General features: G+C 54.3%; 1 protein-coding gene across 1 annotated transcript; it reads left to right on the plus strand.

Moving 5' to 3' along the window:
* Positions 1-733: 733 nt before the first annotated feature.
* On the plus strand, positions 734-17641 carry ATP2A1 (ATPase sarcoplasmic/endoplasmic reticulum Ca2+ transporting 1). Its single transcript, XM_049787798.1, has 22 exons — positions 734-851; positions 1117-1134; positions 1391-1473; positions 2546-2650; positions 3132-3270; positions 4766-4846; positions 5448-5533; positions 5665-5962; positions 6441-6607; positions 10734-10822; positions 10985-11087; positions 11465-11596; positions 13145-13270; positions 13357-13575; positions 14199-14534; positions 14643-14863; positions 14935-15137; positions 15257-15342; positions 15437-15570; positions 16761-16878; positions 16986-17103; positions 17616-17641. The coding sequence occupies exons 1-22, from the start codon at positions 734-736 to the stop codon at positions 17639-17641; spliced, it is 3006 nt and encodes a 1001-aa protein (XP_049643755.1).
* The last annotated feature ends 118 nt before the right edge of the window (positions 17642-17759 follow it).

Raw genomic sequence — 17759 nt, forward strand, 5'->3', positions numbered from 1 at the left:
CCGCGACAGCGCCTGGACACTAAAGCCCTTGTTGATGCAGCAGTAGCCCCTCCCCGGCTAAGGTTACCAGCTTAGCCTGTCCCCTTGACCCTTGCTCCTCCCTGCTTCCCTCAGCCTTCTGGGGCCACTTCCTCTGCCCCCCAAAGGATGCCATCCCCCCTCGGGTTCCCCAGATAATGGAGTAATCCTGAGGCCTTTTCATCAAAGTAAATTAGGAAGGACCTGCCCAGGCAACAGGCTGGTGCCAGGATGTGAGACCTGCCAGGGTGGTCTGGGGGAGGCAGGCATGGGATTGACTGAGAAGGGAAGTCGAGGCACAGGGGAGGTGTCAGCAGAAGGCCAAAAGTGGAGGTTCTCCCCCCACGGGGCTGGGGACGGGGCCACCTTTGCTTCCCTCATGAGTGACACCTCAGGCTGCTGCCCCACTGTTCCCCTCTGTCAGCAGAATTGTCTCTCCTGACCCCTCCTGCCAGAGTCTCAGCCAGCCAATCCCCAACCCGGCTGAGGGGGGAGCCAGCCCCCACTGCTCTCTCATAAGGACCAGCTGGGGGCTGCGGGGGTGGCGGCTGCTGCAAGTGGGACGGGGTCAGAGCTCCCTGACAGGAAGAAAAAACTTGGGGGTAGGAGAGAAAAAGGGAGACACTCCAACAGGCAGGTGGGCAACTGAGGAAGACGCCCACGAGCGGAAGCCCCCAAGGAACGCACCCCACCGGGCCCCCAGAAAGGGCGCGCCATGGAGGCGGCACACTCCAAATCCACAGAGGAATGTTTGGCCTATTTCGGGGTGAGTGAGACCACAGGCCTCACCCCGGACCAAGTAAAGCGGCATCTGGAGAAATATGGCCCCAATGGTGAGTGTATATGAGGGGAGAGACACCCCCCCCGACAGGGTCCCCGTGCAGGTATGGGGTCCCAGAGCAGGGCCAACACCCCAGAACTGTGATGGGAAAAGGGCCCCGAAAGAGCAGGGCCCATGAGACCCAGTTGGGGGCAGGTTTCGTGGATGACCTTGGTGACCCTCTCATGCCCTTTCAGGCCTTCACTGCAGAGTTTTGGGGTGGGGAGCTGGGGAGAACCCAAATAAACATGTTCTTTCCTTCTTTTTTCCTTGGGTAGAGCTGCCCGCAGAGGAAGGTAAGTTCCCCCAAATCGCTGACCTGTGTGCCCTGCGCCCTTCTCCCCGAATACTCCCACAAGGCCTCCCTAGAATTGGGTGGCCGGGCCAGACACTTCCAAGGTCCCCTTCCCTGAGACACCTGCCTACACACCCCTGGGGACTCTGAACTCAGACGATCTCTAAGCCCTGTGGCTTGCCTGTCACCTCAGGCCTGGCCCAGGGACCCCAGAACCCGCTTCTGGACCTTAACTGGGCCGGCTGCCTATTCCGCAGGGAAGTCCCTGTGGGAGTTGGTGGTGGAGCAGTTTGAAGACCTGCTGGTCCGCATCCTTCTCTTGGCCGCCTGCATTTCCTTTGTAAGTGCGAGGGGGCAGCTGGCGGCGGGCAGGGGTGCGGGGATCCCCAGAGTCGGTTTCAGGGAATCATGGGGTCCCTATTCTAGGATGCAGAACCGAGGGAGGGGCAGAGGGAGGGGCTCGCTGACTCCGGCCTCCTCCACACCCTGCAGGCAGATTTTATTTTAAGCTTTCAGGGTGTTCTCAGCCAAAACACAGGCTGAGCCGCCCCCACAACTTCAGGGATCAGAGTGGGGCGCGCACCCCACCAATCCCCGGGCAGCCTCGCACGACTGCCCCGCCTCCCCGTGGCTGATTGGTCGGGGCAAACACTCCCTCGGAGAGGCGGGAAAGAGCTGCAGGTGGGCCCAGAGCCCTCCGCGGACGATCTCGTCCCATCCACCTCCATCTGGGCTCTGGGGACCCCCTCCCCCTACCCACTTGGAGGACCTTCCCCTCTCCTCGCCCAGCCTCAGGGTTGCACCTCAGCACCCCTCTTTATTAAGGCATTTCCTGGGGGCTGTCAACAGTGTCCACCCTGATCTTGGTGGGTTTCATTCCCTTCTTGGTCCTGTAAGAAGGTGAGAGGTGGCTCTATTGTCCTGAGAGGGGACCCCAACCCCAACTTCGAGCAGAGCATCGTTGGCAAGGTCTTCCTCGCAGCCTTCCCAGTTTGCTCCTTGACATTTGTCTGCGGCTGTTGCCTGGCTGTGGCGACAGCTGGGGTGGGGTGTGGACAAGAGGCCCCGTAACCCTATCCCCCCACCCTGCTGGCTCCCTCTTGAAACTGGAGCCTGAACAGTGGGGGAGGGTGTGGGGGACCCAGCGCCTGCTGAGACCACGGGGCTCGCAGGGTGGCCACTATGGGAACGGTGTGGCCGTGCCCATGATGGCCCCTATCTGAGTGGCCAGTCAGGGACCCTGATAGTCTTTCCAGCTGAGTCCAGCCATGGTTTTGCACCCCATTCCCCTTGGGGTAAGAAAAGGCTCGCTGCCTGAATGTGTGGTCCCCCACTACGTGCTGACAGGCAGCACCTGATCCCTGTGCCCCCTCTTTGGCCCTGGGTGCCCAAGTGCTCCTTCCCTGGCCCAGGTGCTGGCCTGGTTTGAGGAAGGTGAGGAAACCATCACTGCCTTCGTGGAGCCCTTCGTCATCCTTTTGATTCTCATCGCCAACGCCATTGTGGGGGTTTGGCAGGTGAGCCCGGGTCACCCTGGTCTCTAACCCCTCCACCCTCTGGGACTTGCCTTCTCCCCCATGTGGCTGTTTGGAAGATGACAGAGGGAGGGAAACTGGTGTCCCCACTGTCTCCCAAGGCTTTGCACCTCTGGGCAAATTACCTCATCTCTGGAGACTCAGTTTCTCCCTAGTCCTCTGGAGGCTCCAATTGGGGATACTGTGGAGCATACCCATGTCTGTATGTCTCCTGTCTTTTTCCTTCCTCCCACTGGGCCTGCCTGTTTTCAGACTGGCATCGATTCTCCTTCCCTGCCTGGCCCCAACATTCCTTTTTGGAGGACTTTGCGTCTCCACATGCCAGGATGCCAAGCATCACCCCCTCATGCTGTCCTCCTAACTTCCTCTAGGACCCTTACCCTGCTCCTTCATCTCTGCAGCCCCCCAATTCTTTCCAATAAGCCCCTTTCTGCTCCCTCCGCTGACCTTCCCTCCCTGCCAGGAGCGGAACGCGGAGAACGCCATCGAGGCCCTGAAAGAGTATGAGCCCGAGATGGGGAAGGTATACCGGGCTGACCGCAAGTCCGTGCAAAGGATCAAGGCACGAGACATTGTCCCCGGGGACATCGTGGAGGTGGCTGGTGAGTGATGGGCTGGTGGGAGCCTAAGTGGAGATACCTGCACTGTGGGATGTCAGTAGCCGAGCCTGAGTCTGGTGTCTAGGAGGGAATTGGTGTTTGGAGTCCCCAGTTCCTGCTTTTCCTTCCCAGACTCCTCCAGGGGTCACCTCAGGGCACTGTGGCCCTGGCACCCTCTCCTAGTCAGAGTGTCAGCAGGAACAGCCAGTCCTGTCCCCAAGGCCCAGGCAGACCCCTGCACCCCTCCTCTCAGCGCGCTTGCGACAGGTGGATGGCAGTCCCTGCCAATGACCCGGTCCCACCCCTTCCAGGCGGCCACACTCCCCCCTCAACCAGCTTGGTCAGCTTTAAATCTTCACCTCCCAGTGCCCTTGGGGCCTCAAAGGGGAAAGAGTGAGGGGGAAGGGAGGAGGGGGGCCGAAGATTGGTGCCCCCGGCCTTGTAAGGGAAACTCGGCCGAGCAGAGAGCACGGGACCATGGGGGGAGTTCAAGGAGGGCCCCGCCTCCCAGCGAGGGACACCTAATGCCGCGCGGCTAGGGTGACTGGGATTCTGCGCCCTTCAGCGGTTTTATATTTGCCCTGCGCAGGCCTTCCCACATCTCAAGCCCTGGCACAGGCGAACAAACCTCTCTAGCTGATTCTCTCCACCAGACACCAAGTCACCACCTGGGGCGCTGGGGACAGGCAGAAAGGGCTGGCCGGGGACCCCAGGGCCTGTCACAGGCTGACCCAGTCTTGCACTAAGACCTTGAGTGTCTCTAATCCTGCTCCACCCTGGGACCAGGACCAGCCATGGTTTCAGCCTCTGCAGTCTTTGACCCTCAGGTCATTTCCCCAAACCCCTTCTTAGTTCTCAGTCTGGGATCTGCAACACTCCTCCCCACCCACCAGCCCAACTGCCCGCCAATCCCAATGACCTCTGCTCCCCTCAGGTGTGCAACCCACAACTGTGCCTGCCATTTCTCCATGTCTTCCTGGAGGCTGCCTCTTACACTCTTCTCTTGAACTCTTGGGTGACCACTCCCCCCTTCTGGCTTATGCCAACTGCCTCCTCTCCCACATCAGCCCATCCCACTTCCTCGCCCAGTGATGGTCTCCTTGTTGGTCAGTCCGTCAGTCAGCCTTAGTCAGTTGAGCAGATGCTATGTACCAGGGGCTCCCAGCTCTCAGGACAGAAAAGCATCCAACCAAGGAATCTGTTTGAACACAGCTGACAGGCTGGAGCATTGCTACAGCAGGGAGGGCTTTGTCTTGCACACAGCCAATATGGGTTCGATCCCCACTATCCCTTATCATCCCTTAAACACCACCAAGAGTGACTCTTGAGCACAGAGACAGGAGTAGCCCATGAGCTAAATCCAAAACCACCTAGAGGGAGATTTTTCTCTGGGGCTTCTCCTATCAGTTTCCTTTAGAACCAAGGAGACTGAGATGGTCTGCTCCCCTGGAAGGAAAATGCTGTCCTCATTTGACACTCCCTGCTATTCTCTCCACAGTGGGTGACAAAGTCCCCGCCGATATCCGGATTCTCTCCATCAAGTCCACCACCCTCCGCGTGGACCAGTCCATCCTGACAGGTCTGTGGCCTGGGGGGATGATGGTGACCCGAGGAGAGGTGCTTGGTAGACTCAGGGTGGAGCCCCAGTTCAGTGGGCTCATGAGGTTGGTGTGTGGGGTAGGGGACAGCTGGCAGAAATCAAGGGAGAAGTATGATTTTGACAACCACAAGTCATCATCCTACCCCTGACACAGGGTCATGCAGTCGTGTCTCCTTGAAGGTCCCTTAGTGAGGAACTGGAGATTTTTGAAGAAAGTGAGGGTCTGGTCACCTGAAGAACACAGCTGGGGAGGGGCAGTGGATCCCCAGCTCCATCCAGTAAGGAAGACGAGGTTGCAGGATGGGGGCTCTCGATGGCTATTTGACAGAAGTAGGAAGGCCGGGATCAATCTCTGACAAGCAAGCCTGTTCCGTGGTGCTAGAGCCTAGATGGAACCAACCAAGGCAGCTTGTCGGGCTGAGCCTGGGGGGTGGGGTTCTAGGTCTGTTTACCCAAGTACATAAGACCTCAAGTAGAAGTTTCTGAAAGTTTCCAAAGCTTAGACTCCTACAGAGAGGGTTTGGGGCTGGGAAGCAAAGGGCGTGGAGTCACCTAAACATGATGGACCCACTCCCCACAGGTGAGTCAGTCTCTGTCATCAAGCACACGGACCCAGTACCAGACCCCCGGGCTGTCAACCAGGACAAGAAGAACATGCTCTTCTCGGTGAGCCACAGGAAAAGCATGCCACAGATCCAGCTCTGCACACTGGCACACACAGTGAGGTGGGAGACTAGCGTTGCAGCCCACATGAGAGTGGCCTCTCAATGGGTCTCTTTCTCCTTTGCTCGGTCCAGGGCACCAACATTGCAGCTGGCAAGGCCTTGGGCATTGTGGCTACCACCGGTGTGAGCACTGAGATTGGCAAGATCCGTGACCAAATGGCTGCCACGGAGCAGGATAAGACCCCTCTGCAGCAGAAACTGGATGAGTTTGGCGAGCAGCTGTCCAAGGTCATCTCCCTCATCTGCGTGGCTGTCTGGCTTATCAACATCGGCCACTTTAACGACCCCGTCCATGGGGGCTCCTGGTTCCGAGGCGCCATTTACTACTTTAAGATCGCTGTGGCCTTGGCTGTGGCCGCAATTCCGGAAGGTAGGGCCCTCCTGACTTTGATTCTAGAAGATAGGGCCCCTTGGCTGCAATTCTAGAAGCTAGGCTGCCCCCTTGGCTTTGATTTTGGAATATAGAACCCCCAACTTATTCCAGATGATAGCCCCCACCTCCATTGTCACTATTGCAGAAGACAGAGCCTCTTGGCCTCAATTCTGGAAGGTAGGCCCCACCCAATCTTTATTCCAGAATGTAGGCCACCCTAGCCTTAATTCCAAAAGATAGGATCCCCTACCTGCTATTCTGGAAGGTAGGATCCCCCACCCCCAGCTTCTATTGCAGAAGGTAGGGTCCCTCCAGCTGCTATTTTGAAAGGTAACTTCTTGGCCTGCTCCCCTAGCTTGACTCATCTGCACAGGCCCCTTTCCAAGGAGGCAGCAAGCGTCATGCAAGGAGAATAATCTGCCTCATGAAGAGCCATGGTTCAGCCTCATTGAACTCACACTCTCCCCCCACATAGGACTCCCTGCCGTCATCACCACCTGCCTGGCCTTGGGCACCCGCCGCATGGCAAAGAAGAACGCCATTGTCAGGAGCTTGCCATCAGTGGAGACTCTGGGCTGCACCTCAGTCATCTGCTCTGACAAGACCGGCACCCTCACCACCAACCAGATGTCTGTGTGCAAGGTGAGGGAGCCTCGTTGATGGGTGGCAGCACCTTACTTGGGCCTGGGAGGGTGCCATCCTGACCATGTGAGAGGGAGGTGTGCGAAAGAACAGTTGTCAGTGACTAGGTCAAGGAATGGAAACCCCATGTGTGAGCTGAGCCTGCCATGCATGCCATGGTAGGATGGTGCCTGCCACATTCACTCCCCCCACAGTTTCGGGGGGATGCACCCCTAGCAGTGCTCAGGGATCCTGGCTCTGTGTTCAAGGATCACTCTTTTTGGGCTCAGAGGAGCCCATGGGGTACCAGGGATTGAACTCAGATCTGTTGCATGCAAGGCAAAGGCCCCACCCTCTACTATTTTTCTAGCCCCCCTCCAGAGTATTTTTCTTTTTTCTTTTTTTTCTTGTTTATTGGCCACACTTGGTGATGCTCAGTGATTACTCCTGGCTCTGCACTCAGGAATCACTCCTGGTGGGCTCAGGGGATCATAAGGGATGCCAGTGATCAAACCCCAATTGGCTGCATGCAAGGCAAGCATCCTCCTCATGTACTATAGCTCTGGCCCCTCCTACAGCATCTGTTAATCCAGGTCTACCAATAATACACTGACTGCTGGGACTCTACTCAGCATAGTCTTTTCTTTTCTTTTTACTTTTTTTCTGTGGGGCACACCCAGAAGTGCTCAGGACTTAATTCTGACTGCACTAAGGCATCACTCCTGGTGAGGATCAGGACACCATATGGGTTCTGGGGATTAAGCCCAGGTTGACAATTTATAAGACAAGTACCCAACTTGCTGTACTAACTCTCTAACCCTGGTATAGTGTTTTATTATTTTATTATTTTTGTTTTGGGTTCACACCTGGCAGTGCTTAGGACTGGCCCTGTGCTCAGGGATCACTCCTGACAGGGCTTAAGGAAACCATATGGGGCACCAAGGATAGAACCCTGACTGCATGGAAGGCAAGAGCCCTTTCCACAGTGCTCTCTCTAGCCCTCCCAGCTTAGTATTTTATTTAATTAATTTATTTGTTTATTTATTTTGGGGCTCAGGGATTTACTTCTGGCTCTGCTCTCAAAAATCGCTCCTCTTGCCAGGAGCGATTTCTGAGTGTAGAGCCAAGAGTAACCCTTGAGCGCTGCTGGGTGTGACCCAAAAACAAACAAACAAACAAACAAACAAAAATCACTCTTGGCAGGCTCCGGGGACCATATGGGAAGCTGGGATTTGAACCACCATCCCTCCAGGATTGGCTGCGTGCAAGGCAAACTCCATAATGCTGTGCTATTTCTCTGGCCCTAGTACTTTTTTTTTTTTTTTGGTGTGGTTTCTGGGCCACACACAGCAAAACTCAGGAGGTACTCCTGGCTCTGCGCTCAAAAATCACTCCTGGCAGGCTAGGGAACCATATGGGATGCCAGGAATCGAACCCGGGCCCATCCCGGGTCTGCTGCATGCAAGGTAAACATTCTACCACTGTGCTATATCTCCAGATCCCACCATAGTATTTTAAATGTATAGCATAAAGTACATAAAACATTTCTTTAAAAATATGCTGAAAAGGGCCCGGAGAGATAGCACAGCAGCATTTGCCTTGCAAGCAGCCGATCCAGGACCAAAGGTGGTTGGTTCGAATCCCGGTGTCCCATATGGTCCCCCGTGCCTGCCAGGAGCTATTTCTGAGCAGACAGCCAGGAGTAACCCCTGAACACCGCCGGGTGTGACCCAAAAAAACAAAACAAAAAAAAAAATGCTGAAAAGGGGCTAGAGTGGAGCACAACCAGTAGGGTGTCTGCCTTGCACCGCACTAACCTAGGACAGACCACAGTTCGATCCCCCCAAATTCCGTATGGTCCCCCAAGCCAGGGGTGATTTCTGAGCACGTAGCCAGGAGGAACCCCTGAGCATCACCAGGTGTGGCCCAAAACCAAAAAAAAAAAAATTAAAAAATAGATAAATAAAAATACATTGAGTGAGTCTAGGGCTATAGTACAGCAGGGAGGGTGTTTGCCTTATATGCAGTCAAGACATGATCCCTGGTATTATGCAATAGTCCTAGCACTGCCCTCTAGTCACCCCTAAGACCAATCTCCCAGCACTGCTAAGTGTGATCTAAATACCCCTCTCCTTAGACAACTCCCCCACAAACTATTTAAAGAAAAAAAAGACAAGTTTTTTGGTATTTTTGGTTTTGGTTTGGGGCCTTACCAGGTGACTCCTGGCTCAGTACTCAGAAATTACTTCTGTCAGGCTCGGGGGACATATGGGACGACTGCATGCAAGGCAAATACCCTATCCACTGTACTATTTCTCTGGCCTCAAAAGAAACAAGTTTTTCTGGTGGTGGAACCACTGACTAGTTGAAGTCTCTGGCACTAAGTTCTGAGACCCAGGTCATGATGGGACCATCAGTGGCCAGGCCATGGTTCTGGGAATTAGAACCTGGGCCTTTATTGCAGCCAATTTGTTGCCTGCAGCCATAATCAAAAGCAATTTCAACATGCCAATTAGAAAACTAAGGTGTTGGGGCCGGGCGGTGGCACTAAAGGTAAGGTGCCTGCCTTGCCTGCACTAGCCTTGGATGGACCGAGGTTCGATCCCCCGGTGTTCCATATGGTCCCCCAAGCCAGGAGCAACTTCTGAGCACATAGCCAGGAGTAACCCCTGAGTGTTACCGAGTGTGGCCCAAAAACAAAAACAAAAACAAAAAAAAAAAAAAGAAAACTAAGGTGTTGGGGCCAGCGAGGTGGTGCTAGAGGTTAGGTGTCTGCCTTGCAAGCGCTAGCCAAGGAAAGACCAAGGTTCAATCCCCTGGCGTCCCATATGGTCCCCCCAAGCCAGGGGCAATTTCTGAGCACTTAGCCAGGAGTAACCCCTGAGCATCAAATGGGTGTGGCCCGAAAAAAGAAATAAACAAAAAAAAGAAAACTAAGGTGTTAAATTCTTTTTATTTTTAGAGTTGGAAATAGAAAGATTTAGTGAAAAGTAGGAAGAAAAGGAAAAGAAATTCTTCATCCAGGGAGGGACTAAGTTCAGAGATGTGAAATATTTTTGCTAATAAGTTTGCTGTCCCCTGTCCCTTGAGGAGCGGGCTCATGAACCTCAGGAAAAGGGTGTTGGCCCTTACTAAGAATTCTGTGAGTTCTGTAGAAAAGCATGTCCTAACTGAAACTTCTGGGTTTCCAGAAAACTTTTCAGTTGTGTGCAAGAAAACAACTTACCCACTGTACTATCACTCTGCCCCCCCCCCCAAGCCTTTGCACATAGCTGACCTGGGTTCAGTCTCTAGCACCCCATATGGTCCTTCCAGAAGTGATCCCTGAGTGCAGAGCCAGGAGTAAGCCCTAAACATCACCAGATTTGGCTCAAAACATAAGACAAACTAAAAAATGCCATTGCTTTATTTTTTATTATTCTTTGTTTTTATTTTTATTGAATCACCACCAATTATAAAAACTATTATGACTGAGTTTCGGGTACAAAATGCTCCAACACCAAAACCTTCACCAGTTTCCTAGTTCTTCCACCAATGTCACCTGTTTCCCCCTCACCCTCACATGTAACATTACCTCTATGTAACAGGTGCTTTTTCTTTACTCCTGATTTTTTTTTACCCCTTTTAGGCACAGTGGTTTAAAATACTGTCACTGATAGGGTATAACAAATGTCATTTTCTCTTTTCTCAGCACCTAGTCCTGGTCCAGAGTGACCACTTTCTTCTATTTTCTTTCTTTTTGCTTTTGGGCCACACCCATTGATGCTTAGGGATTACTCCTGGCTATGCACACAGAAATTGCTCCTGGCTCAGGGGACCATATGAGATGCCGGGGGATGGAACTGCGGTCCATCCTAGGTTATCACATGCAAGGCAAAAACCCTACCACTTGCACCACCACTCTGGCCCCTATTTTCATTTTTTTTTTCATTTAAAAAATTTCTATTTTCTTATTTTTTGCAGTATGTGGCCTGTGTCCACCATGAACCCATGCCAGGTTCCCTTTGATTTAGGGAGAAGGAGGATAAGGGTGTTGGGGGTTGAAGGGCCAGAGGGAGGTGGAGGAGGGCTGGACAGAGGGACACTGGTACTGGGCCTTGGCACAGCTACCTTTCCAGTCAGACACCTGCATCCTTCACCCCTGCAGATGTTTATCATTGACAAAGTGGAAGGTGATACCTGCGTCCTGAACGAGTTTTCCATCACTGGTTCAACATATGCTCCAGAAGGAGAGGTGTAAGTGCACTGCCCCGTCTCTCCTCACTTCTCAGGGTCCTCCTCTGGTCTTCCTCTTTTTCTCCTCTTCTTCCCTGCCTCCCTGCTTCCTCCAGGCTCTCTGCACTCACCCCCTGTTCTTTTCTACCTGTCTCTCCACCTGCCCTCCTCCCTTGCTGCCAGCATGAAGAATGATAAGCCCATCCGGGCAGGGCAGTATGACGGGCTGGTGGAGCTGGCCACCATCTGTGCCCTCTGCAATGACTCTTCCCTGGACTTCAATGAGGTAATCTGTCCCTTGATGTTTCTGATGGGCTCTGAGTCCAGGTATCTTCTCCACAGCTCACAAAGAAGGTATCCTGGGGAGGGAGAGGCCCCATGTTCTGAGCCTTCTGCTGGGAGCATCAGAGGAAGAACTGGCTGCTACCTTCTTACTCCCACTGGGGGTGGGGGAGTGCAGAGCCACCTCCTGAGGAGATCTGGGTTTGATCCCCAGCTTCACCTGGTCCCCCCAAACCAAGCCAGGAGTAGCTCTTGAGCCCTACTGAGTTTGACTCCTTGCTCCCCCCCTTAAAGACTACTTTTCTAGTTAGAGGGGCTCTCTGGGTATAAGCAGAGCTGAGGCTTCCAGACACCCAGACACCTTTTTCCTTTGTCCCTCAGGCCAAAGGTGTGTATGAGAAGGTGGGCGAGGCCACCGAGACAGCCCTCACCACCCTGGTGGAGAAGATGAATGTCTTCAACACTGAAGTCAGGAGCCTCTCGAAGGTGGAAAGAGCCAATGCCTGCAACTCAGTGAGTCTGGGAGCACCCTCCCAAGGCCCTTCACCCCAGCAAACCCAGGAGGCTAGAGCCTCGCTTGGTCTTCCTACAGGCTTCCTTTCTGTTCTGCTTGGGCGATGCCAGAGATCAAATCTAGGACCTCATGCCTGAGGCATGTACTGACCACTGAGCCATGCCCTGCTTCACTGTTGTTGGCCAGACTCACTCCCATAGCATCTCTCTGGGTGCTCAGACTGCTACCTCCTAGAGGAATTGACGAGACTTCCTGTGTTGTGTCCCAGCTTGTTCGAGGTCATCTTATTGAGAGTCCTATTGAGTATCCTATTGTGCAGTGGCCTGATTCCACTGTTACCCTTTTTTAAATTTAATCACTGTGAGATACAACATTGTTCTTGATTGAGTTTTAGTTGTACAGTGTCTGAGCACTCAGTGTCCACTTCCCTCCATCTGTGTCCTCTTTTCCCTGCCTGCCTCTATGGCAGACATTTTTTTCCCTTTCCTCCCCTTTATCCCACTTGATACCCTTATGTCTAGTATCAGGCCTGACTTAGAATTTGAGAAATACAGGCCCAGAGAGATAGGATAGCTAATAAGGTGCTTGCTTTGCACAGGGCCAACCCTGCTACAATCCTTAGTACCACATGCCATTTGGGGCTTCAAATGGGAAAACAATTTCCTCAGCACTGATCCTCCATACCAACCAGGTTCTACTATGCTCTATTTAGTTTTGGGGCCACACCCCAAAACTCTGTGCTCAAGAATCACTCCTGGCTGTAGGACTATACGAAGTGCTGGTTATCGAACTGGACAAGTGCTCTAACCATTGTACTATCTCTCTGGCCCACTGTGCTATATTTGTTTTTATGAAGTAAGAAAGTTTTATTTAGGGAATGTGGTGGGAGAAAGTGTTTGATAGATTGTCAGCTTCTCTAACAGAGTGGGAAGAAAGATGAAAGCCCCCCATAAGGGAGAGGGAAGAGCTTAGACCTCAAGTTGAAATGCAGACAACCGGGCCCGGAGAGATAGCGCAGCGGCGTTTGCTTGCAAGCAGCCAATCCAGGACCAAAGGTGGTTGGTTCGAATCCCGGTGTCCCATATGGTCCCCCGTGCCTGCCAGGGGCTATTTCTGAGCAGACAGCCAGGAGGAACCCCTGAGCACTGCCGGGTGTGACCCAAAAACTAAAAAAAAAAAAAAAAAAAAAAAAAAAAAAAAAAAAAAAAAAAAAGAAATGCAGACAACCATCTGTACTTCATTATGTGAATGAATTATTGGGGGAGAGTGTTGGCTGACACCTGGCTATCCTTGGGGGAGGGAGTCACTTCTCACAGTGTGCTTGGGGTTGCTCCCGACAGGGCTCCGGAGCCATGCAGTATTGGGTTCAAAGCTGGAGCTCTTGGGTGCAAACTGTTTGGTTTGCTTTCTGGGATGCAGGACAGTGGCAGACAGTGGCAGCAGCGGTTGTAGCCTCAGCCAGGTTTCATTGCCCGAACTGGGTTGTTCTGGCCTGTGGACTCTGCTGGGAGGAAGGGGTCTGAGGTTCTGCCCTCTGCTTTCTGCAGGTGATCCGCCAACTAATGAAGAAGGAATTCACCCTGGAGTTCTCCAGGGACCGGAAGTCCATGTCTGTCTACTGCTCTCCTGCCAAGTCCTCCCGAGCCGCTGTCGGCAACAAGATGTTTGTCAAGGTCAGAACACAGCATCCTCCTCTGTCCCCCACATCCAGCCCTTATGACTCCCTCTGAGCTCTCTGATAGCTGCTCTGGTCTTCCAGGGTGCCCCCGAGGGGGTCATTGATCGCTGCAACTATGTGAGAGTCGGCACCACTCGCGTACCCATGACTGGGCCCGCAAAGGAGAAGATCATGTCTGTGATCAAGGAGTGGGGGACTGGGCGTGACACTCTGCGCTGCCTGGCCTTGGCCACCCGGGACACACCCCCGAAACGGGAGGAGCTGATTCTGGATGACTCTGCCCGGTTCATGGAGTACGAGGTGGGCAGCTGCAGCCCCCAGCCACCCTGGCACTTCCTGCCTCCTGTTGGCCCCTTATATTTGGACCTCAGGACTTGACACATCCAGTCCATCCCTGCCTAGCACATGATTGTCTAGTGCTATGAGGAATGGAGGCCATGGCGGGGTGATCATCTGCTCCCTGGGCTCACTTGGGGGCGTGGAAGGTCCTGGAGTAGGGAGGGATACAGTGCCTGTTCCTTACTAGAAGGGGACTGTACTTGGGGTCCCATGGTTCCCAGAGTGTCACCCCACATGGACACAGGTTTCCCTACCTCCTAGAGGGCATCACCCCACACAGACCCATGTCCTTCCATTTCCCAGAGCATGTTACCCCATATGGCCCCCAAGTTCCCTCATCTCCCAGAGAATGTCACCCCACAGGGAACATGGATTTCCCCAGAACTGTAAGCAAGTAAGAGGACCCCTTAGAGCCAGAAACAGCACCCTAACTTCTACTGGTGTTCTGGAAGGTCCCCTCTGCTTCTGGAATGGTGTGGGATCCTTATCCCTTGAGTGCTGGCCCAGGGTGTCCTGTACCCCTATTCCCAGCTCCTGAAACTCCCCATGTTACCTGTTACATGTACCTGCTGCTGCCTCCACAGACTGACCTGACCTTCGTGGGTGTGGTGGGCATGCTGGACCCGCCCCGCAAGGAGGTTACTGGCTCCATCCAGCTGTGTCGTGATGCCGGGATCCGGGTGATCATGATCACCGGGGATAACAAGGGCACAGCCATCGCCATCTGCAGGCGGATTGGCATCTTCAGTGAGAACGAGGAGGTGACAGACCGTGCCTACACTGGCCGTGAGTTTGACGACCTGCCCCTGGGGGAGCAGCGGGACGCCTGCCGCCGCGCCTGCTGCTTTGCCCGAGTGGAGCCCTCACACAAGTCCAAGATCGTGGAGTTCCTGCAGTCCTTTGATGAGATCACGGCCATGGTGAGGGCTGGGGCTAGTCGGGGGTGCTATAAGGGTAGCCTGGGACGTGCGGGTGGTTGCGGAAGGTGGGTGGAAAGGCCAGGTCCCAGCACCGTCTCCCCACCCCAGACAGGTGATGGTGTGAACGACGCCCCTGCCCTGAAGAAGGCTGAGATTGGCATAGCCATGGGCTCGGGCACTGCTGTGGCCAAGACGGCCTCAGAGATGGTGCTGGCAGACGACAATTTCTCCACCATCGTGGCGGCCGTGGAGGAGGGCCGCGCCATCTACAACAACATGAAGCAGTTCATCCGCTACCTCATCTCCTCCAACGTGGGCGAGGTGGTGTGGTGAGCAACAGTGGGGCTGGGCGTGGGGCGGGTGCTGTGGTGAGCCGCCTATGACCATCTCCTTCCTGTAGTATCTTCTTGACGGCCGCCCTGGGGCTGCCTGAGGCCCTGATCCCTGTGCAGTTGCTGTGGGTGAACCTGGTGACTGATGGGCTCCCGGCCACAGCGCTGGGCTTCAACCCACCTGATCTGGACATCATGGACCGGCCCCCCCGCAGCCCAAAGGAGCCCCTCATCAGTGGCTGGCTCTTCTTCCGCTACATGGCCATTGGGGGTGAGCAGAGTGGCCTCTCAGCCTTGGCTTCACCCTCTTTGGACATCAGCTCTGTCGTGGTCGGGTCCCCCTGAGGCTCCCCCTCTCCTGACTCCCAACTCCTGCCTTGTGTCCCACAGGTTACGTGGGGGCAGCCACGGTGGGAGCAGCCGCCTGGTGGTTCTTGTATGCGGAGGATGGACCACACGTCTCCTACAGCCAGCTGGTAGGGAGGGCGGAGGAGACAAGGGAGTGCAAGAGGAGGCAGCAAGGTGAGAGAGGCTTCCTCGGGAACCCACTTCCTCTCCCTTCCCCTGCAGACTCACTTTATGCAGTGCAACGAGGAAAACCCCGAATTCGAGGGGCTGGACTGTGAGATCTTTGAGGCCCCTGAGCCCATGACAATGGCCTTGTCAGTGCTGGTCACCATTGAAATGTGCAACGCTCTCAACAGGTGAGTCTGCACGCCCCATACACACATGTATACCCACACATAAAGTACATACGTGTACACACAGTGCATACACGTTCACACGGGTACACACATGTACATACATGCGTGAACACTCACAAGTACATCTGTGCTCACGTGTACACCCACACAGTACAACACACAATGTATACCCACATGGCACAGCACATGTATATATACACATATGTACATTTGTTGGTATAAGGGTAATGGGACCTGGACTTGCCCCTTGGACATGCCCCCTGGAACTGACAATGGTCAGGCAGGTACTTAAGGAAAATGTTTGACGGGCCCGGAGAGATAGCACAGCGGCGTTTTCCTTGCAAGCAGCCGATCCAGGACCAAAGGTGGTTGGTTCGAATCCCGGTGTCCCATATGGTCCCCTGTGCCTGCCAGGAGCTATTTCTGAGCATGGAGCCAGGAGCAACCCCTGAGCACCGTCGGGTGTGGCCCAAAATCCAAAAAAAAAAAAAAAAAAAAGAAAAATGTTTGACAATTGAGGGGGGCCCCTCTCTCTCTCACCCTCCTTCCGAAAGGATATATTGTTTCTACTCCCCCTCCCTCTGGCTAATCTTTCTCTCCTGGGCCACTAGGGAGGTGGTCCTGGGTTACTACATTTTGGCATCCCTGGGTGGGCACCTCACCCCAGTTGGCATCTGGGTCCCCTGGCCCTTCAAGTTTTGCAGCTTTTCAGTGCACCACACAATATATGTGTACACGCATATACACCTACAGTACAGTACATGCATGTACTCACATATATACCCACACTGTCCGATACATGTGTGTATTCACATGCAGTGCACAGAAATGTGCGCACATAAATAAGGCAACATATAAGCATGTATACAGACCCCCTTCAGGCACAGGTATACCTGTGCATACAGTCACACAGGTACAACTATAATCTACATATACAAATGCACACCTACATACAAGGACACACATATAAACACCCACACATGAACCTGTGCGCACTCATAACATACAACCCACCCACAAACAAGTTACATGCGTACAAGGTTGTATACCCCACATATGCACCTACTCACGCACAAGAACACCTATACATGGCACCTGCCTGTGCATGCACAATACACCGGCACAACTGCACCTAGACGTGCACCACACATGCAGACATGTGCCTGTGCTGAGCCACCCCTCACCCGCAGCCTGTCTGAGAACCAGTCCCTCTTGAGGATGCCGCCCTGGGTGAACATCTGGTTGCTGGGCTCCATCTGCCTTTCCATGTCCCTCCACTTCCTCATCCTCTACGTTGACCCTCTGCCCGTGAGTCTCCTGTGGGCACCCCTACCCGCCACCCCAGAGCCCTTGAGGAAGGTGGTGAGAAGTGGGGATGGACCTGGGGCCTCACCACTTTTGCCTGCCCCTTCCAGATGATCTTCAAGCTCCGGGCCTTAGACATGAACCAATGGATCATGGTTCTCAAGATCTCCTTGCCGGTCATCGGGCTGGACGAACTCCTTAAGTTCATTGCCCGGAACTATCTGGAAGGTACAGGGCGTCCCTGCCCTGCGCTGCCCCCTGCCCTGCGCTGCCCCTGCGCTGCGAAGGCGCCTGCCCCGCTTTTCAGGCGGGGGTGCCCTTCTGGCCCCTGTGGCCCCACCTTTCCGGGGTAACGGCTCTCTCTGTCCTCTCTGGCCACAGGATAGCCTGTTTCCCCTCCTCCACCTTTTCACCGTGTCACAGGTATCGCGCCCTCACCCCCAGCTGCTGCTGCACTGTTCCCTCTCCCCATTCCCAGGGTCACCTGCGCTCGCGGCTCCACTCAGAGCCACTGCTGCCACCCATGCTTCCACAGGGTGGCACTGCCCTGCTGCTGGGCACCAGTGGGTGTGCTGCGCTGCGCTGCGCTGGCTGGCGCTGAGCTGTCTGCCTGGGTTGGGTCACTGCATGGGGGGGACTGGGGGCCAGGTGAGTATGGGGGGTAGGGTGGGTGCCCAGGGACAAGGGGATGTCTCCTACCCTCTGTGCCCATCCCTGGTTCACCCCCTTTCTCCTTGCAGATCCAGAAGACGAGAGAAGGAAGTAAGCGGTCCTGCCTTCTCCCGCCCCAGCCAAACTTCAGCCAAACTGGCCCAGACCCATTTCCCTCCATTCCTTATGTTCCTCTGTTTATAAACCCAGGTCACCCTCCCCACTCCCAGCAC

This window comes from Suncus etruscus, chromosome 15 (genome assembly GCF_024139225.1).
Source record: "Suncus etruscus isolate mSunEtr1 chromosome 15, mSunEtr1.pri.cur, whole genome shotgun sequence".
NCBI lineage: Eukaryota > Metazoa > Chordata > Mammalia > Eulipotyphla > Soricidae > Suncus > Suncus etruscus.